At 58.8% G+C, this 21202-nt stretch overlaps 3 protein-coding genes across 4 annotated transcripts; 2 read left to right on the forward strand and 1 right to left on the reverse strand.

Moving 5' to 3' along the window:
* The first annotated feature begins 19 nt into the window (after nucleotides 1-19).
* Nucleotides 20-2550, forward strand: LOC120764117 (antimicrobial peptide NK-lysin-like). Of its 2 annotated transcripts, none has more exons than XM_040087902.1 (5): nucleotides 20-636; nucleotides 1100-1224; nucleotides 1302-1448; nucleotides 1528-1700; nucleotides 2457-2550. In XM_040087902.1, the coding sequence occupies exons 1-4, from the start codon at nucleotides 552-554 to the stop codon at nucleotides 1693-1695; spliced, it is 525 nt and encodes a 174-aa protein (XP_039943836.1). In that variant the 5' UTR covers nucleotides 20-551; the 3' UTR covers nucleotides 1696-1700; nucleotides 2457-2550. The 2 variants fall into 2 exon arrangements, with proteins under 2 accessions (XP_039943836.1, XP_039943837.1); XM_040087903.1 differs by having other exon boundaries at nucleotides 20-591.
* Nucleotides 2551-4278: 1728 nt separating this feature from the next.
* On the reverse strand, nucleotides 4279-11737 carry GCK (glucokinase). The gene is made up of 10 exons (XM_040087912.1): nucleotides 11233-11737; nucleotides 8925-9087; nucleotides 8650-8804; nucleotides 8314-8433; nucleotides 8128-8223; nucleotides 7701-7800; nucleotides 5854-6037; nucleotides 5478-5633; nucleotides 4614-4847; nucleotides 4279-4519 (listed from the first exon to the last, which is right to left on the reverse strand). Exons 1-10 carry the CDS (start codon nucleotides 11275-11277, stop codon nucleotides 4375-4377), a joined length of 1398 nt encoding a protein of 465 aa, XP_039943846.1. The 5' UTR covers nucleotides 11278-11737; the 3' UTR covers nucleotides 4279-4374.
* A 1283-nt stretch (nucleotides 11738-13020) lies between these two features.
* Nucleotides 13021-21136, forward strand: YKT6 (YKT6 v-SNARE homolog). The gene is made up of 8 exons (XM_040087829.2): nucleotides 13021-13109; nucleotides 13564-13685; nucleotides 16923-17005; nucleotides 17727-17827; nucleotides 19171-19275; nucleotides 19446-19511; nucleotides 19904-20005; nucleotides 20394-21136. Exons 2-8 carry the CDS (start codon nucleotides 13582-13584, stop codon nucleotides 20427-20429), a joined length of 597 nt encoding a protein of 198 aa, XP_039943763.1. The 5' UTR covers nucleotides 13021-13109; nucleotides 13564-13581; the 3' UTR covers nucleotides 20430-21136.
* Nucleotides 21137-21202: the final 66 nt, after the last annotated feature.

Below are 21202 nucleotides of genomic sequence, written 5' to 3' on the forward strand. Positions count from 1 at the left end.
GAGAGCCCCCCCCGCCCCGTCCCCGTGTGGGGGGAGATGGAGGGGACGGGGACAGACCGCGACAGTGAGACATCGGGATCCACCCCGGGCTCCCACGGAACTCATGCGGTGAAGAGAACACCAGGACTGACCCCGGGAGGACACTTAAGCCCAGGCCCTTGGACTCCCCAGAGCCCGGAGAGGTCCAAGAAGACCCCGGGATAGACCTCCCCGATCTCGGGATAGACCCTCCGGAGCCCTCGGCTGTCTGGCCACTCCCTCCTCCCCGCACACTTTGGGGGACTTACGTGCAGCTTCCCTTAGGGGATGAGGCTGGGGAGGTTGGGGGCTGCTGAGCTCCCCCATGTCCCCCCCGGGCCCCCCCCTATCCCTTCGTGCGGGGGTGGAGGTGTGAAGCAGGAAGGGCCCTGGGGAGCAGCGGTATTCTGTTTAAAGGAGTTTTGGTGTCTTGGTCCCCCACCCCCACAGCCTGTGGCTTCACAATAAAAGGTGTCAGGACACAGGCAGTTGCTCACTCAGTCACCGGCCGTCACCAGCTCAGGGGGCTCACCATGGCTTCCATCTTCCTCCTGCTGCTGCTGCTGGTGGGAGGTAACGGGGACCCTCCTGCTTCCCGGGGGGAATGGTCACCCCAAGGTGGAGAGGAGACACATGGGGACAGTGGGGATGGCAGCTTGGGGGGCTGGGGCCTGTGGGGACCTGTGTGTGAGGGGGATGGGGTCTGTATAGGGAGAGGCACTCAGGGATGTGGGGAGGAGGACAAAGGTCCAGGCAGGAGAGATGGTGGGGGCCTTGGAGTTGCAGGGATGGGATCTTATGGGAACACCTGGGGGTGGCAGGGATGGGACTGCCTGAGGACCCAGGGATGATGGGCATGGTGCCCATGTTGGGACCAGCACCTGGGGACGTTTGGGGACAGGATCTGCATGGGGACCTAGGAACAGCGGGAAGAGAAGGCTGTGAGTACAGGCAGAAAGGATGGTGGGGATGGGGCTGAATACCTGGAACTGGCGGTTTAGGTGTCTGGGCACCTCCAGAGCTCCTGGGGTTTGCAGTGATGGGCACCTGCGACCATGCTCATCGTCCTGTCCCTGTGCAGCAACACAGGCCGCAGCCCCCCAACCCTGCCAGGGTGACCCAATGTCCTGGTGCTGGGACATGGATACGGCCACACGCTGTGGCTGGGAGCAGCGATGCCAGGACATCTGGGACAGCCTGGCCCTGGTGAGTGCCACACCCTCAAGTACTGCCAGGGCCACCCAGGGGTCCAGGCAGCCCTGAGGGTCTTTGTGTCCCCACAGGGGAATGTGGCTGATGGGGACAACATGGCTGATGGGGACAACATGGCTGATGGGGACGGCATGGTGCAGGACAGGGGGATTAAGTGCCGCCTGTGCACCAAGGTCTTGAAGAGGATACAGGCACTGGCAGGTGACAACCCCGACAAGGTGAGGGGTGATGAGGGTCTGGGTGGCTGGGCTGGGGACCCTGTCCCTCTGTGCCCCTGACCCGTGGTAGCTCTGGCAGGCGGCGGTGGAAGCAGCATTGCAGAAGGGTTGCCGGATGCTGGGCCGGGCCATGGGCAGGCAGTGCCGGCGGCTGGTAAAAAAGTACCAGGACCAGATCACCGAAGGGCTACAGAATGGGGAAATGCCCCGGGACATCTGTGCTGCCATGGGCATCTGCCAGTCCTGAGCATGGTCAGTGCCCACTTGTATCCTCATACTGCACTCTGCATCCTGTGTCCTGCACCCCACATCCTGCATCCCGATCCCATATCCCGTATCTCGCTCTCTGTGTCCTGCACCCCACATCCCAATCCTACATCCCGCATCCTGCACCATGTCCTGCACCCTGTATCACAATCCCACACCCCCTGTCCTGCACTGTGTCCTGCACCCTACAGCCTGATCTTGAACCCACATCCTGCACCCATATCCTGATCCTGCACCAAATGTCCTGCACCCCATGTCCCAGTCCTGCACTGTATCCTGAATCCTTCATCTTGCACCTTGCAGCCTGATCCTGGTAAAGCCATAAGCGGCTCTTCAGCCAAATTAAAGTCTTTGTCTTTGATTGCTTTACATCTGACTGCTGCCCAGTTTGTCAAAGATAGATGCTGAGACCTTCTTGAAGGGTGCCTTAACTTAGGCAAAGGTGGGGGGGGGGAAGATAAATCTCTTTCCTAATTTGAGTCTGCTATATGTCCTATGTCCTGCACCCCACATCCTGACCCCATTTCTCCCCTCTGCATACCATGCTTTGCACCCCACATCCTGCACCCCCATGTCGGAGGGGTGGGAGTGTGCTTGGGGTTTCTGACCCTTCCCTACTGCAGCTCTGTAGGGTGGGGGTGAGCCAGGTCACCACAAAGTGCATTGTGGAGCAGGGGAAAAGCTAGAGAAGCTGCTTCTGCTGGCCCCCAACTCACCCCCTGCTCTTTCCTTTCTCCACAGGCACAGCCCTGAGTGCTCCCCGAACCCTGACACCCCTCCAGTCCCTGATGCCCCTGGAGCCCAGCCATCCCTCTCCCTCACAATAAAGCCTCTCCTCTGGCTGCATGGTCTTGTCTGCCCTGGGGGGACATGGTGGCAAGGGTGTATGGCACCAGGCACTGGCAGGGGACAGTCTGGCCCTGGCCTGCCCCCAGCAGGGCCAAGGTGACACCAAAGCTGCCAGCGGTAGTGTGGGGCTGTGTCCCATGTGGGTGGGAGTGCGAGGTTCCCTCCACACACCTGGGTGGTCCTGGCTGTCACTGTCCCCTCATTGTACAGCAGCATGTCCCCGTGTCTGGCACTGCATCTGTCCCTGCACTTGGCACTGTCACTTGTCCCTGGCACTGCCATGGGCTTTGGATCATCCTCACTGTCCCCAACACATGGCATTGGCACTGTCCCAGCTGGGCACAGGGAATCCCTTGGATCCTTTCTTCAGCCCCAGCCGATCGGAGCACAGGGAAGCCCACATCCCTTTCCCTTCCCCCCCCCCCCCCCCCCCCCCGCTTCTTTAATTCCAGCCAATTGGAATGCGGGGAATCTCCTCTGTCTGCCCCATGCCAATCGGAACAGAGAAACTGTAGGTCTCTGAGGGCTGCCACCAATCAGAGCTCAAGGATGTCTTTCTGCTGCAAACCAATCAGAACACAGGGAATCTTGCTGGCTAAGGGCTGCCGCCAAGCAGAACAGAGGGATCCCCTTCCCCTCCTGCGACGAGCTGTGGGGATCCCGGTGCCAGGCATGAATGCAGGGGCTTCAGGAACAGCACCGCTTGGTGGCTTTGTCCCTTGGGGTGACACAGACGCTCCATGTGTCCCCAGCCCCTCAGTGTGCACCCCCCAGCCATGGGGTGACCCTGCACTTTGTGAGGACACCAAGACCCCTTGGTAGTTCCAGCCCCCCAGGTTGGCCCCACACCCTGTGGTGATCCAGTCCCCCCAGGTGGTCCTGGATGCCCACGAGTTACCCCAGCACGCCGAGATGTCCCTAGATCCTGCGAGTCCCCATGTTCCAGGGTGATCCCAGACCCCTGCAGTGGCCCCAAATATCACAGATATAACCCCAGACCATACCAGGGGGTAGCCCTGCACCCCCAGGGCTGACCCCAACACCATGAGTGGGCCCCAGACCCTGGAGTGCCCCAAACCCCCAAAGGGATCCCAACACCCTGAGGTGTCTCAGGAAGACACCTCCACTCTGGGGTACTCCAGACGCTCAGAGTGGCCCAAATCCCTGGGTTGCTTCCAGAGCCTTCAGGAAACAACAATATGCTCTGGTATTGCCAGATTCTTAGAGGAACCCCAACACCCTGGGGTGCCCATGGCCCCCAGAGGGACCCCAATAATCTGCTCCAGATCTTCTGGTGAACTCAAATCTCTGGAGTGTCCCAGACCTTTCAGGGAACACGGGTAGGGACATGGCTTGAGGGGATTCCCCCCAGTATGCTCCCCCCCATCTGGCCCATTTCTGGTGCACTCTGGTCAGTCTCTGCACCCCAGGGATCACTGGTGGGGAGCTCCTCTACCCTGACATCCCCCCCAAAGTACCCCCAAAGAGTCCCTTGGGGGGGCTTTCCCCCAGCAAAGGGGCTGGGGTGCACTGGAACCCCCCCCTGCTGCAGCTGTGTGAGGATGGAGGAGGGGGGTGAGGGCACAGGAAGCTCCTTGGCTGCCCCACTTGTGTGGGGCAGCACCATCAGGGTGTCTCTACCAGCATGGGGAGAGAGGCATGAGGAGCACTGGCCCAAGTGGCCCAAGAGAAGTCCACACACACCCCGTTTATTGGGGGGCTGGAGCCGCCTCCTTCCCGCATCCACGTCTGCTCTCACAGTGCTCTGAGCAGGACCACCGGCCCCTGCCATCCCCCCTCTGAGTCCAGCTCACTGCCCCATCATGCAGGCCATCTTGCAGGCCACGGCTGAGATGAGGGCGGCCCCGCGCCCGCTGCCTTCCTCTGACTGGATGAAGGTGATGTCACAGCCGGGAGTCAGCTGCCGCACTGTGGCGTGGAAGTGGTCCTTGAAGCTGGGGAGTGGGAACGAGGGGTCACAAATGTGTTCGAGGCTTGGGGAATGAAGGGAGAGGAGAAGGGATGACATTTGGGTCTGGGGATCCCCACCTGGGATGGAGCTTGTAGACAGAGCCATCGACACCAACAGTGATCTTGAGGGTGTCCTGGCTGCGGCTCTTCCGCATGCGGTTGATGACGCCGGCCAGCCCGGCTGAGCACATCTGGGCAGCCCGTGTGGACACGCTCTCACACACCCGGCGCACGATCTCACAGTCTGTCCGAGACGGCAGCAGCTCAAAGGCTGACAAGATGTTGTAGATCTGCTTGCGGTCATCTGAATCACTGGGGTGAGGGAAGAAAAGGGGGTTAGCAAAGGCTGAAGGGTGGGGACCCTGGGTGAGGCAGCTGGAGAGGGATGGGGAATGATGGGATTGGGGAGCCTCAGGTTGTATGGGGTCACAGGATAGGGAACCCCAACTGGGTCAGTCAGAGCAGGCTGGTGTGGGGTGATGGGATGGGGGACCCCAACATGGGGCTGCTGTAGAGGGCTGGTGTGGGGTGATGGGACAGAGGGACCTGTAAGTAGGGCCCCCTAATGTGAGGTGATGGGACACGGGGACCCCAATATGGGACAGAGCAGGCAGGTACGGAATGATGGGATCATGATGTCTCGTCATGATGGGCCCGTGACATGGGACACTGTGGTTTGGGTGGCAGAACACAGGGACTCCAAGAGGCACAGTCAGAGTAGGCTGGTGTGGGCTAACAGGATAAAGGACCCTAATATGAGGCAGTCTAAGCACACTGGTATGGGATGATGGAATAGGGGGATCTCCATGTGGGACAGCCCAGTGCAGAGCGAGAGCACAGACTCCTCAATATGCCTGGACCAGTGAGGAGTGAGAGCACAGACCTCCCAGTGCCATGCAGCCTGGCAGGCCGGTTTGGGGGTGCCACCCCCCAGCCGCGTACCTCTCGATCTGGGACATGAAGCGGGTCTCAAAGGTCCCACGAGTCTTGAGTTTCTCAGAGGCTTCTCCATTGAAGAGCAAGTTCTCATCCACCAGCTTCAGCAGCACCAGCCGCACAATCTCCCCCATGTATTTCCCCCCAATGATCTTCTCGTACCTGGGGAGGGGGGGCATAGGTGAGGGGGTGGCATCAGAGCTGGGATTTGAGGGGTCACATCCCACAGCACCCCCTCTTTCCTTCCCCCCTCCTTGCTGGATGTGTTCCCGCACATGGGCATGGCCCAGGGTGAGGGATGCCCATGCTGGGGGGCTGAGCCCAGCCTGGTGCAGGGGGTGGGAGGGATGCCCAGAGGAACTGGATCTCTCCTATTCCTTACAGTTGCTGACCGGGGTTAAGTGAGGTCTCGTCCACCACGCGGTCGTACTCCAGGAGGAACTCGTCCAGCTCCCCAGAGGCACCAAAGGCCCCCCACTCCGTGTTCACGCACATCCGCCCCTCGTCGCCCTCCACCAGCTCCACGTTGTGCATCTCCTCCATGTAGCAGGCATTACAGCCTGTCCCTGCCGGGAACTGGGGATGGGTCTGGGCGGTGGGGGCAGGCAGCAATGACACCCCCCTGCCACAGCCCTCCCATCCCAATTGGGATAAAACTGGGATAGTATTGTGGAGCAATGAGGAAGAACTGGAGGGGGTCCAGATGTGCCAGGGCAGGGGTTGGGATCCATATGGAGCCTGAGGGACGTTCTTCAACCTGGTGACTGGCACCATGGTTTACAAGTACTTCAAGGGTGACTCCAGGACATGGGGGAAAGGTTTTAGACTGAAAGAGGGGAGATTTAGATTGGATACTGGGAACAAATCCTTCCCTGTGAGGGCGGTAGGGACAAACAGGTTTTCCAGAGAAGCTATGGCTGCTCCATCCCTGGAAGTGTTACAAGCCAGGCTGGACAGCCTGGTCTAGGGGAGCTGTCCCTGCCCATGGCATGGAGCTGGATAATCCTTAAGGTCCCTTCCAATCCAAACTATTCTGTGACTTCATGAAAGCTGGAACCAAGGATGGTTAGAAACTTACTACATATGTCCCAAATCACTATCCCTACTCCACCCAGCACTGAACCATCAAATAATAGAATCATGGAATGGTTTGGGTTTGAATGGACCTTAAAATTAATCTCATTCCACCACTCTGCCCTGGGCAGAGATACCTTTGACTAAACCAGGTTGCTCTGAGGATAAAAGGGAAACAGCCTCAAGTTGCACCAGGGGATGTTTCTGTTGGATATTGGGAAAATCCCTTCATAGAAAGGGCTGTTCAGCCCTGGCATAGACTGCCCAGGGCAGTGGTGAAGACCCCATCCCTGGGGGGTTCAACAGCCACGTGGATGTGGCACCTGGGAACATAGGTTAGGGTGGTCTTGACAGTATTGGGGGAATGGTTGGACCCGACTTCAGAGACTTTTCCAACTCAAACAATTCCATGATTCCATGTGAGACCTCATTTCAGAGTAAAAAAACTGACCGAATAGCCAGTGCATCCTCCATGAGCATCAGAATTCAGTGACTGAGATCATGGCTGAGGGCTGTGCTTGGGGCTGCACATCCTTGTCCTGCAGGATGGGGATGGACATCCCTCCTGCTCCCCACCCCTGCAGTGTCCCCACAGCCCTAGCTGGCCACTTGTCCCCATGGCAGGGTCCCAGGGGCTCGGGGCACTGTGCTGAGGCCAGCCTAGCTAGCCCCAAGAAGCTGATGAATATCCCAGCATGCGTTTACCCAGGTAAGGGCACACAGAGGCCAGATGGCACGTTGGTGCATGTCTGATGGCACTAAAGATAGTGAGGGGCTGGGAGAGGTGGGGGGCTGCTCTCTGTGGGGATTGGGGGATAGAGCCAGCAGGGTTCAAATTCATCCCCACCACCTGGCTCCAGCTGCCTTCCATGGGTGCCTATACCTATGATGAGGTGCCAGAGGCACCAAGAGCCTGGGGGCAGGGCAGCCCTGTGGGGATCACCCCCTTTCTACTCCCAAAGTGCCCCAACCACCATGCTGGGGCCAGGAAATGTCTTTGGGTGTCCCAACCACCGGACACCACAGCAGAGTGCCACTGCCACCCCCCTGTCCTTGGTATGTCTCCCCAAATGGACAGGGAAAGCAGCAGGGGAGCGGGACCATGGGACAGTTCCTTGTCCCCAGCCACGTGTCCCTGTAGAAGGGGTATCTTACCCACAATCATCCCAACCTCGCACTGGTGATCTTCATAGTAGCAGGAGATCATTGTGGCCACTGTGTCATTCACCATCGCCACCACATCCATCTCGAAGTCCTGGGGACAGGGACCATTGGGGGGGGTCAGGCTGTCCCACAACAGGTGGGTTTATGGTGCGTGGTCCCCGGGGCTGAGGACCTGGGCATGTGTCATGCACACATGTGAGCAAACACATAGAACAGCTCTGCCCAGAGACACACTTGGCTCCAGCAGCCCCATTGTGGGGCCAGCGCTGATCCAGTGGTCCCTTCCTGAGGACACATCCAGCTCTAGTGGCCCAGTTGCAGGCACAGCCAGGCTTCAGTGAGTGCATCGTAGGGACAGCCAGGGGTGCTGGGGTCTCTGCACTGTGGCAGTACCAGCACAGCCATCTGATCCTCTCACCCCTCGCCGTTTGATGGCGTCTCTCAGCAGCCCCACCACGTTGTTTCCTTCCGCGCCGGAGGCTTTGAAGCCCTTGGTCCAGTTCAGGAGGATGCCCTGGAATGGGGGTCAGACAGAAATGGGGCTGTGGGTGTAGGTGAGGTTTGGGGACCACTAAGCCCTCATGCTGCCCGGCCACCCCCTCACCTTGTCGATGTCCTCGTGTCGAACAGGGAAGGAGAAGGTGAAGCCCAGGGGCAGCTTTTTGTGCTTCATCTGGTGCTTGTCCAGGAAATCGGAAATGCACTCAGAGATGTAGTCAAAGAGCTGGAAGACAGGAGGTCCAGCCTTTCCCAAGGGATGTCCCCACCCTCCCACTGCCCTTGGATGGATGCTGTTGCCCACCATGGGTTCCCCAGGCCTGGCCACCCCCCCAAACTTCTCTGGCTGGACAGATGAGGGTGTCCCATCCAGTGTTCCCACTGAAAAACACACAATGAAAGGGACTGCAACAGGATGGGATGCCCTGTGTGCTCCACTGACCATCTCAGCCGTCCCAGTCATGGCATCCTCTGGGATGGAATACATCTGGTGCTTCGTCTTCACCTTCCACTGCCCCTCCTCCCCCTCGCCCACTTTCACCAGCATCACACGGAAATTGGTGCCGCCCAGGTCCAGTGACAGGAAATCTCCCACCTCTGCAAAGCCAGGGAGAGGGGGAGAAGGTGATGGGCTCTTGGTAGGCTCAGCCTTCCACATGGAGCTTGATAGGGTCCAAGGACGGGGCGACACACAACGGACTGGGAGTGACAGCATACCAGAGCCCTCGGGGGTGGAGCGAACATAGGTGGGCAGCATTTTGACAGAGGCTTCCTCATGTGTCTCCAGCTTGAGCCCTCGGTCCATCTCCTTCTGCATCCGGTACATCACCTTCTTCAGGTCCTCCTCCTTCAGACGGAACTCCGACAGGATCTGCTCCACCTGCACACAACACACCATCAACCAGGGACCAGGAATGTGGAATGCAAGGTGCCTGAACTGCAAGAAATAGCCAAGCTTCCCTTCCCTCAGCCCTGGTTTTCCCCATCAGACAATGGACACCCTGAAATTACTTATCCTATCACTCTGCTATTCTCCTCCCACTGAATAGAGGCATCAGGGAATCCACAGGACCATCATAAGGCACCAAGTCCCCTTCTGGTGCTGCCTGCAGGACGCCACAATCAGCTCTGGGGTCCCTGGGGCCTGCAGTTGGCACTGCGGTTCTGCCATCCCTGTCACCCAGCTGAATTTTTTGGATGGTTGCATAGAAGCCAGCACCATTCCAGCAGTAACCTCGGATATCCCATACTGATGAATCCCAGGGTCATTCCCAGCAAGGAGTGCTTCTGGCCATGCCATTGAGGAGCACAACATCTCGCACCAAGGACACGGGACTCTTTTAAGATGATGCTGGTGCTTCTTCTTTGTTCCCCTGGGAGCGTCCCTCTTCCTGTATCCCACTGGGAATTGTGGGCACCATTTTTCACCCATCAAATGTGGGGCTAATATGGGGCAGAGGGCAGGCAGGCAGGAATATTCTTGGGGATTGCTGCCTTGTCTCGCTGCCAGGGAGAGCCACAGGATCCACTCCAGGGAAGCACCTGGCAAGCAGGATCCGTGTTTATCCTTTCCGTAGCAACCCTGGGCTTGGCGCAGCCTCCATTAGCCAGGCAGGGCTGGGGCCAGGTGCCCCGGCTGTCAGATGGAGCTGGAGCCGGCACTCCTCCGCCAGCTGCAGTTGGCAGCATTAGGGCTCATTAGTCACCGGGCTCCAGGTAGGCTCCAATGCTCTGGCCGGCACAGATGTTTGCCTCAAGGCCGCTGCTGGTTCTTGACAGGTTTTGGGGAAGGGGGTTTGGGAAAGTGTTTGGAGTGTGGTTTGGAGCGTCCCAACACTGTGGGGACCCCTTGCTGTGGCTCAGTCCAGCTGCCCTCCACCCTAGCACATCACCTGGCCCCAAATGCCATAGCTGCAGCATGGACCTCCCCGGAACGGGGCCGGGCACCCGCGGTAGCATTGTGGTGAGGTTTGCCCAGATCCAGAGGTGTTTGGCCCAGAATGATTGGAAAAATCCTGCCAGGAAAAGCATGGAGCTGGGTTTGATCATCTCTCCGGGGTTGTTGGCTGAAGGTATTCTGTGCTAATCCATCCCACAGCACTGCTTGGCATGGCAACACCAGATCTGCCATGGCCAGAGGGTCCCCATCCCAAGTCTGGCACCCAGGAGTCCAAATTTTATTTCTCCATTTTTTTTTTTCCATCTCAGCACCCCATATCCCTACTCATCTCTTCACTCACCTTCAAACAACGGTTTTGGCCCTTGCCTGGCAGGATTTGGGTCTTCCCACATAATGCTATCTGGCCCTCAGTTTCCCATGGAAATGGTGTGCTCCAATGCATCCCACAAAAGGGATGGAGCTGGGAACCATGAGCAACCATGGCTGCTGGCTGCAGTGGCCAGTGACACCCATTTCTCCTGGTCCAGCATGTGCTGAGTCCCCTCAGTGTCCCAGTTGGCAGCAGGGAGTGTCTCCACTGTCCTCACCCATGACCCCATGAGCTCAATCTGTCTGGGAGAGGATGCTTCCCACAATCAACTGTTTTTTGACTGGGGATAAGCCGTTCGTGATCCTGCTGGGTGCCTCAGTGACAACAATGACAGCCAGCTAAAGGAGGTGACAGGCCCCATCTCATCCTGGGGTGCAGCTGCATGGCTGCAAGATGTCCAGGGCGATGTTAGGATGGTGGGAGTATCCCAGATCAGCAGAATGTCCCACAAATGCTCCCAGCTCCATCATGAGCCTTCAGTGCTGTAGGGCCTGTGATGTGCTGGGCGGTGACCAGGGGATGGGGACCTCCCTGGGGCACGTTGGGCTGTCCCCAGGCTGCCTGGGAGCTGATGTCCTCCCCACCAGCCATCCTCTGGGCTACCTCTGCTGGGACCTTGGGAGATGCTGGGAGCACCTGGCCACTAGCTCCGGGGAAGTCTGGAACCCCCAGTGAGGATCTGCACTCTTCCCCACACCCACTGGGCACCCCTTGGCCCCCCCGGCCCCCCAGCATTTCCCTGGCAGCAGCCTCACCTTCTCCTTTCTGCTGCTCTCCATCCTGGCTCGGTGATCCAGCATGGGGGCAGGTGGTGGGGTGGGGTGGGCTGCGGGCCAAGCCGTGCCCCCCTCAGCCCCTGTGTCCCCACCGTGGTGCCTGGCCTGGGGGAGCCCCCTGTCCTGTCCTGGAGGGGGTCCGGTAGGCACTGGGCTGCTCCGTCCCTTGCTCCGTCCCTCGCTCCACACGCGGATGCTCCACTTTCGCTGCGCCGTGTTATCTCATCTGATGACCCAGTACAGCACCCACTGAGAGAGTCCCGATACCCCCAGGCCTCAAACAGCGGGGTAGGGAGCGGGACTCAGGGCCCTGGTGAGATCAGCCCTGTTGCCCCACATCCTTTGCTCCAGAGGGGATCCCCTCACGCTCTTCTGCTCTCTTCCTTAATGTATCAATAAATTCCCGGGCTGGTGCCGGCACGTGGGTCCTAGCCCAGCGCAGTGGGTTCTGGCAGCCCGTGGGGACCCCCCGGTATGTTGGCGAGGCTCGGCCAGGACCCTCCCCGCAGGGGCCGCTGGCCCCGTCACTCCAAGCACCACGCCCCGGGTCACCCGTGTCCCCGTTGTCATACCAACGGCTCGATGGTGGTGGCAAGCACTCCACCGGCCGGCTTGGCAACCGGCATGCTCCCATGGAGACCGCGGACACAGCACGGCCTACAGACACCCGCGGAGGGGCGAGGGCGACTGGGGAGCGTTCCGAGCCCCCAGGATGGGAAAGGATCCAGTGGTGCTGGGATTGACACCAGGCATCACAACAGGTCGGAGATGGGTGCTGGATTTGAGGACGGGGATGTGGCAACGCCCAGCACCCCCGAAGCCACGTCATCCAGCCAGTGTTGTGGAAATAGGAGACTGTGGAGGTGCAAATGGGATGAGGTGCACTCTTGGTCATGGGTGGACCTCAAAACCTCCCGGTGTCGGTCTGTGGCAGCATCTCCTTAGACACAGAGCTGAGGAGGGTCCGCGGGAAGCCTGGCTGGGTGTCGGGGTGACAGCCTCCCGGGGGACTGCGGGGCTCTGGGGAGGGCAGAGGGTTTGTGGGTGGCAGAGCAGGGCCCAGGGGATACAGGGTCACCCTGCAGTACCTCACCTGCACCCCGTGCAAAGGGCTCCCGGGGGCCACAGGAGGGCTCTGGCAGCCCTTCCCCTGTGCTGGTGTCCACCCATGGAGGGGCGCTTACACCTCTGAGGGGTCCAAAACCCTCGGGCACTCACCCACCCCTCCTCAGTACACCTCCACACAGGGGCAGAACCGCCTCGTGGAAAGGACCCCACTCCCCTGCGTGTCCCCCAGCACCAGGGCGAGGCTGTTCCCCCCGTGGGGCCCCTTCTCAGAGAGGGTCACCACACCGTAGGAAGAGACCCCACAGCACGGTCCCGCCCCACACAGGGGTCCCGCCCCACACAGGGGTCCCGCCCCACACAGGGGTCCCGCCCCACACAGGGGTCCCGCCCCACACAGGGGTCCCGCCCCACACAGGGGTCCCGCCCCACACAGGGGTCCCGCCCCACACAGGGGTCCCGCCCCACAGCGCGAGAGCCGATCAGGCGCCGCCGCTGCGGCCCCGCCGGTCGGGCACAGCGCCCCCTGCTGGCCTCTCTGCGGAGCGAGCACCTCCCCACGGCGCCAGTGCGGCGCTGATTGGTCGTCCGGCTGACACACGAAGAGGGGAGGCGGACGGTGATTGGTCAGAAGGCTGAGGGGGCGGAGCCGTCTCGGCGCGTGCGCAGGCCAGGAGGAATCCCGTGGCAGCGTCTGGGGTAGGGGCACTTCCGGCCGCCGTGTTCCACTTCCGGGTCGCGCCCATCGCCCCGTCGGCCGCCTGCTGCTTTGAGCTGCCACCGCAGCCTCGGTACCGGGGCGGGTTGGGGGCTGTACTGGGCGTCTCTGGGCTCTACTGAGTCATTACAGGGGAACTGGGCTGCACAGGGGAAGGCGGGGCTGGGCCAGATGGGCTCACTGGGGCTGGGTTGTAATGGGTTTTACTGAGGAGTGGTCGCGTTACACTGCGTGGACGGGCTGGGTTTTACTGAGTTATACTGGGGTGGGTGCTAGGTTATACTGGGCCAGCTGGGACAGAAGGGGGCAGGGATTGGTTAGGCTTGGCTGAGGAGGCCTGACTGTGCGGGGGCCGGGATGGGGAGTCAGGCCAGGCTCCGGGGGCAGGAGGGTTCTGGCTGAGTGGGATAACATTTAAAGCACGAAAGGAAGGTTTGGGGGAGCCTCAGGCACAGGGGTGGCATAGGGAGGTCCGAGGGTGTCCTAGCTTCTGCATGGCCTCAGGCCCAATCCTTCCTTTCCCCCAGGCCCACGGAGCCACCGCGATGAGGCTCTACAGCCTAAGTGTCCTTTACAAAGGTGACCCCAAAGTGCATTTGCTCAAAGCTGCCTATGATGTGTCCACCTTCAACTTCTTTCAGAGATCCAGGTGGGTGCCGGTGGCTGGAACCTCCTGGGGGAAGTTGCTCCTGTGTGCTGTAGGCTGGCATATGGCTCAGGCAGGACCTTGGGGAGGGGAAGCAGAAGCTTTTGAGAGGTTTTCTGCACCGCTGGGGCTGCAGTGGCAGCAGTGAAAGGCTTTTCAGTGAAAGAGAACATACCCCAAGAGCTACTACTCTCTGGGGAGCTGTGACCTGCTGCAGCACTTGGAGTGATGGATCAGCCTCAGGAATGGAGTGAAACTCTTGGAGCACCAGCCAGTAGCTGGTCAGGTCTGACTCTACAAATTCTCCAATGTAGCTGAACAATTGAATTGGGGCACAGGGAATGCCCTGGGAGTGGAGTCAGCTCTTCCCTCTCAGGTGGGACGAGAGGAGGCCCATCTGTGTCAGGCTCACAGGACTCACCCGGATCCTGGTGCTCATGGATTGTTTGAACTCACTTGAAGCTCTTCCCAGCCCACAAAACCCTTCTCAGGTTATTCCAGTGGCTTCAGGTGAGCTGATCGAGCCCCGGATGTCAGTCCAGGCTCCTGGTGTTGTGATCCCCACTCGGGGCACACAGGGACTGGGGAGCTCTGGGCAGCTCCTGAGCACCTCCCGAAGCTGTAAAACAAAGCAGGAACATGCTGTGGAATAGGCTGTGGTTGTTCCAAGTGCCTGCTCCAAATGGTAAAGGAGTTAAGAAATTCGTCTGGGACCCAAATTTTCCATGCCAAGGTTTTATGGATCCTCAGGCACATTTGGTTCTCTAATTCCAGGGGTAAAGGGGAAAGGGAGTAAGACTGTTAAAAAACTCTTTCTTAATCAAATGTGTGAGTGGGATGTGGAGCAGTGCCAGCGTGTGACGTCAGCTGCAATCCCAAAACACTCTGTAGCTGCAGCTCTTGTTTTCCCAAATCCCAAGAAAATTCCCTGTGTGGTTATGCTGTGGGCTTCCCCCACAGGAGGCTCTGTCTCTGCTTGGAGAAGAGTCTGGGCTTTTGAGAAGAGCAGTGAAGTTTGGAGAAGGAGGTGGTCTGTGCCTGTCAGTCTTGCAGCTGTTCCCAGGATTTGATGCTTGTTCCAGGCTTATTCACAGGTGATGCTCAGAGGGCCTCAAGAGCCTGGCCCAGGTGTGATGTGTAAGGTGTGTTTAGCTGACGTTTGGAGTTCCCAGAGAGCTGGGTTGAAGGCTTGAGACTGGGGTAACCAGGGCTGTGGAACCTGCTGGGTAGAAGCACAGGGCTGGGCTGTGCCAGTGCCTCATGTCTGCTGAACATCTGCCAAGGAATTTGGCAGGGTCAGGAAGGCAGAATGAAGTATTGAGTGAGCAGTTCCTTCTGGAATACTGGGAAATAAAAGCAGTATTCCCAGTAGAAGAGCTGGCCTTGAAGAAAATACATATGGGGATCTAATTGACGCGTGGTTCGACTGAGTGATCTTAAATGTTTTTTTCCATGGTATGCATGAAACCCTGGGATCACAGTGGGGGGCTGTGGCTGGCAGTACATCCCTCGACTTGGAGGACGGTGTCTGTGCTCCCTCTCTCTGATGAAACAGGGGTGTTCAGGAATCCTTGGGCTGGACTTTTCTCTGCAGTGCCTGAAACCCCAACAGTCCCAAATCTCTCTGGAACTGGTGTCCAGGCTGGGAGGAATGCAGACTCCTCTACAGGATGTAAAATGTGAGAGGCAATTTCCCCTTTGGAATTGCTTCCAGCTGTGGGAGGCCATCAGAAAACCATGGTCTTTGCCATGCCAGTGTCTGTGTCCAGTGACATTTCCTTGTCACCATATCACCCCCCAAGCAGGAGCTGTCCCGCTCCTTGGTGTTTGGCAAACTGTAACCTGATCCCTGATAAATATCCCTTCCTGGGATTTTCCAGCTGAATTGGGGAATGTGTTGCCTCACATTGGCTAATCCCAGCGTGCCTGGGATGTGGTGTTTTGAAAACAGGTTTATTTTACTCCTGCTCATTATTTCTGACCTCTTTTCTTTTGCTATGGGGTGATGAAGAATCACTGAGGAGCCTGTTGGACAGGCCTGAGCCTGGGCTCAGGAATGTTTTCCAAACGTAGAGCAGGTCTGGCTTTAGGAAATTCTTTAACTTTGACTCACAGCGGTGGCTGGGTGCCTGGGGAGTCAAACATCCCCCCTGGCATGGGGAGGGGGATTGTGCTCCTGTGAGCCACTCAAGTAAGACCCTACCCACAGAGCTGTCTCAAGGTCTGGTACTTGAGTCAGCAATGCCCTGGCAGTCAGGAGGGGCATCCCTGTCCTGGCATTGTCCTGCTCTGCTCTGCACTGAGGGCAGCTTCACCTCGAGTCCTGGGACAGCTTTGGGCATGACAATATAAAAAAAAGACATTAAGCCAATTGGAGAGCGTCCAAAGGAGACCACAAGGATGGGGAAGGGTCTGGAGGGCCCATATGAGCAGTGTGTGAGTACATTTGGTATATTCTGCTGGAGGAGACTGAGGGGAGAGCTCACTGCTCTTCAACACCCTTCTGAGGGGCAGCAGAGGAGCAGCTTTCTGTCTCTGCTCTCTGTCATCGGTGACAGGGCCCAAGAGAATGGTTGGAGTTGTGTCAGGGGAAGGTTAGATTGGATATCATGAAAAGGTTTTTGGGTGTTTGGGCACTGAGTTGGCTCCCTGGGGCAGTGGTCACAGCAGGAAGCGTAAGTTCAGGAGACATTTGGATAATGCTCTCGGGGACAGGGTGGGATGGTTGAGGTGTTCTGTGCACACTCAGGGGTTGGGCTCACTGATCCTGATGGGTCCCTTCCAACTCAGCGTGTTTTATGGTTCTAGTGGAAGATGTCAGCAGGGTGTGGAACGGGATGGTCTTTAAGGTCCCTTCCAACCCAGATCATTCTATGATTCTGTGATGCAGCTGGTCACCAGGTGTTGGCCAAGTAGAGCCGGGTTCAATGGTATTTTTGCTTTCTGCTAAATCCCCAAATAGCAAGTCCAGCCCAAGGACACAAGTCTGTTAGTGCAGCTGGAGGGCTGTGGATGCTCCCCTGTGTCTGGGTGGTGGCTGGAGGTGTCTGTTTGGGGGCTGCCACTCCTCAGAGGTTCAGGGTCCAGCCTCTTCCCCAAGGAAAACCTGCCCCTCAGATGCAGCCCCGCTGCAGATATGGGGACTGGGGGGGAAGCGTTTGTTACCTCACTGCACCAGGGAGCTGTGGGACAGCTGGTTTACCCAGCACTGTCCCCTGGCCCGGTGCTGTGTCCCCACAGCGTGCAGGAGTTCATGACATTCACGAGCCAGCTGATCGCGGAGCGCTCGCCGCTGGGCAGCCGGGCCTCCATCAAGGAGCAAGGTGAGACCGTCCTGGGCGGCCGCTTCCCCCCAGCCCCACTCCTGGGAGAAGTCACACCAAAGCCTGGGGAGTGCCTGGGGAGCAGCGCTGATGGCGAGAGCTGCTGGACCGGGTGTGAGCTCGGCCCAGTGCCAGAGTTCTGCAGGGAGCAGGGCCCTCCTCAGGCGTCTGCACTCTCCCCGGGATCCCTGGAGCTGTTGGGTTGCAGCTCCCCCAACTCCCCACCCCCACTGCAGGGGGCCTGTGCCAGCTTTGCCATGCGAGTCCAGGCTCCGTACCCCAAATTCTCACCTCATTGCAGCCTCCCTGTCCTGTTTCACGTGCCTCCCAAGCCCCAGGACATGTGGGACACAGCCTGGATTGCCTGCTGGAGCCTCTTTAATGACACCCCAGCCTGGTTATTAATTAAAATTAGTTAAAATCAGGCTGAGCTCTTCCCCCACTGTTTTTTATTTATTTCTTGCTACGGTGGGATGTCAGTTTTATGTCCCACACTGCATGGCATGGCTGTGGGCCCCTGCCACAGAGCAATTTGGGGCTGAGCCCCAAATTTTAAACCCTTCTTACTTTCCTAATGAAGTAATGAAAAATGCAGGTGCTGATGACACCTTCCAGGGTGGTTTGGGGGAGGGAGGAAACTGGGAGTGCTGGATGGAGGGTGGTGGGTGCTGGGAAAGGCTTGGGACCTCTGCTGCCTCTCTGACAGGAATTTCCTTCCCAGATTATCTGTGCCACGTGTATGTCCGGAACGATGGGCTGGCCGGAGTGGTGATTGCAGACAATGAATATCCACAGCGGGTTTGTTTCACCTTGCTGGACAAGGTGAGGGTGCCTGCTGGGAGGTGCTCCAGAGGCCTTCTCCAGTCTCCCTGCCCTGGCACGTGCAGGGCTTCTGGACAGTCAGGGCTGGCCACCTTGGCCTGGGCATTGCTCTGGTCCTCTTTTGCCAGGACTGTTCATTCATGTCTCTGCCCTCAGCTTGTTCAGAAGGGGTGGAGGAGGAGGGTCACCAAGGTGGTCAGAGGGCAGGAGCACCTCTTATGGAATTGTGAAATTGTTTTGGTTGGAAAAGTCCTCCAAGTCCGAGTCCAACCATTCCCCCAACATGGCCAAGACCACCTCTAAACCATGTCCCCAAGTGCTGCATTCACATGGTTTTTTTAGTGCTTCCTGGGGTGGGCATTCCACCACTGCCCTGGGCAGCCTGTGTCAGGGCTGGACAACCCTTTCCATGATGGAATTTTCCCAATATACAACTCGAACCTCCTATGGCACATCTTGAGGTTGTTCCCTCTCCTCCTGTCCGTCTTTCCTGGGAGCAGAGCCTGTCCTTCCCTGGCTGTCCCCTCCTGTCAGGGAGTTGTGCAGAGCCAGAAGATCCCCCCTGAGCCTCCTTTTCTCCAGGCTGAGCCCCCACAGCTCCCTCAGCTGCTCTTGGGGCTCCAGCCCCTTCCCCAGCTCCATTCCTGTCTCTGGACACGCTCCAGCCTCTCAATGTCCTTCTTGCCATGAGGGGCCCAGAACTGGACACAGCACTCAGGGGTCCTCAGCAGTGCCAGCACAGAGCATGGCCAGGGGATGGCCACTGCCTGGGACAGTGACCACACTGTGACGAGTACAGGCCAGGGCCATCTGGGCATAACTGGGCTCATGTCCAGTCACAGCCACCAGCACCTCCAGGTCCTTCTCCACTGGCAGTTTCCCAGCCACTGCCAGGGATACAAACTGGGAGACCTGGGTTATCCAGTCTGGAGAGGAGAAGGCTCCAGGGAGACCCCAGATCCGCTTCCTGTACCTAAAGGGGCTCCAAGAGAGCTGAAGAAGGACTTGGGACAAGGGGGAATGGCTTCCCACTGCCAAAGGGCCGGGTTAGATGGGCTATTGGGAAGAACTCCTTCCCTGTAGGGTAGTAGGGACTAACACAGGTTTCCCAAAGCAGCTGTGGCTGCCACATCCCTGGAAGCGTTCACGGCCAGTTTGGGCAGGGCTTGGAGCAACCTGGTGTAGTGGAAGGTGTCCCTACCTGTGGCAGGGGTGTGGATGAGCTGTAAGGTCCCTTCCCAAAAATCTCCAGATCTCCTATTTTGATGAACAAAACCCATCCAGCCACTGTGGCCCCCCAGCTGTGGCTCCTGGATGGCAGCTGCTGCTTCCTCACCTGGCAGGTGCTGGATGAGTTCTCCAGGCAGGTCAGCAAGATGGACTGGCTCTCAGGGTCTCCTGCCACCATCAGCTACTCTGCCTTGGATGGATACCTCAGCAAATACCAGGTACAGACCCCTGGGACCCTGCAGGGCACTGGGACAGAGGGTTCTTGTGTTTCCTGCAGCCCTGAAAATGGCAGGGCAGATGGGCAACACTGGTGCGTGCGGGGACCCCGGTGAGCCGGGGAGCTCTGGTGTCCCTGTGGTGCTGCCAGCGCCGTGTTGTTTCTCTCCAGAACCCCCGGGATGCTGATCCAATGACACGAGTGCAGGCAGAGCTGGACGAGACCAAAATCATCCTGGTGAGGTTGCAGCCGGATGCTCCTGCCTGCACACGCCGGTGGGGGCTCTGGGGGCATGTTGTGGGGCAGGGTGGGGTCACCCCAGGCCATTCCCCAGAGACCTCCCTGCTGTGGGAGCTTCCTTTTCTCTTCCCCTTTTTCACTTGCCCCAGTTTTTCTCCCTGGGCTTATCCTAGCTGGCTGGACACAAGCACCAGGGCTCTGACCCCTCCTCCAAGTGCCAGTCTGGTGACCCTTTGGGAACTCTGCTGCTCCTGTCCCTGGCCAAGTTCCCATCTCCCTTGGGGCTGCAGAGCTGGGGGGGCTGTAGGGAGGTGGGAGGGGTGGTGGCAGCTCCATCTCCTGCCGCAGGGTGGTGTGGGACTGGGGCTCAGCACACATTTCTCTGGCAGCACAACACTATGGAATCGCTGCTGGAGCGTGGGGAGAAGCTGGATGACCTGGTCTCCAAATCGGAGGTGCTGGGGGCACAATCCAAAGCCTTCTACAAAACGGTGGGTGTGGAGGGTCACCCCCTCCCTGAGAGAGATGGGCATGGGTGGAATATCATTCTTGGGGGGTCACCCCCAGTGGATGAATCCTGGGGCACAGCTCTGTGCCAGGCAGGGATCGTCCCTGTTGCTGCAAGCTTTGGGCCTGGAGACCTGCAGCTCGATTCCATCTGCAGAGCCCCCCAGCCCCTGCCCTGGGTGGGGGGGTGATGCCCATCCCAGTTCCTGGCACCACCTCGGGCCAAAAAGAAAGGAACCTCTGGGTCTTCAAGCTTTGTGCTATGCTGGTGTCTTTGGGCAGGAGAGGGGCTGTGCAGGACCTCAGGTGGGTTGGCCCTGGGACCCCCCAACCCTTGGGGAGTCTTACAGATGGTTTTCCTTCTCTTCTTAGGCCCGAAAGCAGAATTCCTGCTGTGAAATCATGTGACGTGGAGCCCAGGGTCTCCACCTCCAGACCACCAGCCCTCCACCCCCCTCCAGAGCCACCCCAGGGATGTTCCTGGGGCTGGGCCAGGGGTCCTCAGACCCCTGGGCTGATGTGACTTGTCCATCTTAAGGGGACACCAAGGCTGGCACTGGGCTGGCATCCATGGGGGGATGTCCACACTGAAGACCCCCCTTGCTGTTCCTGGGACAGCTTGGACCAGGGGGTACCTGGCCACACACTCCCCTGCCTTCACACCCCCCAGGGGTGGAGCCTCCCACTGCTGTCTGGGTGGCTGGGGGGGCACGCAGAGCCCCCTGCTGCCATCCCAGGAGCTGGGGGGCTTTTATGTATTCGTGTCCTAAGGGTGAGCTGGGGGGGTGGGAGAAGGGGGGAAGGGAAAAAGAAGAGGTGTCTTGGGTGGAGGGTGCTCACTGCCTCCCTGAGCAGCTTTTCCCCATGGTGCTGAGCCTGGAGCTGTGTCCTGGTGCTGGGGAAGTGGGGGAGCTCACCAGCCTGCCCTGCCCCTCCTCCCACCGGCCAGGGTGGGGGGACTCAGCACCTGCCAGGGTCCAGCAGCCCTCACTGCCTCCTCTTCCTCCTCCTTGGGAAGTGAAAAGTTTGGCTTGGGCTGTACCTTGCAGTGCTCTGGTTGTTTCCATGCCCTGGCTGCACTGGCCAGGGGGATAAAGTCGTCTTTGGCAGTTGAAGTCCTGTTCCCTCTCTGCAGCGTCCCGGGGTGGGATTTCAGGTGGACATGTCCTGGGCACCCTGGC

The sequence above is a fragment of the Hirundo rustica genome, chromosome 28 (genome assembly GCF_015227805.2).
Source record: "Hirundo rustica isolate bHirRus1 chromosome 28, bHirRus1.pri.v3, whole genome shotgun sequence".
Classification (NCBI taxonomy): domain Eukaryota; kingdom Metazoa; phylum Chordata; class Aves; order Passeriformes; family Hirundinidae; genus Hirundo; species Hirundo rustica.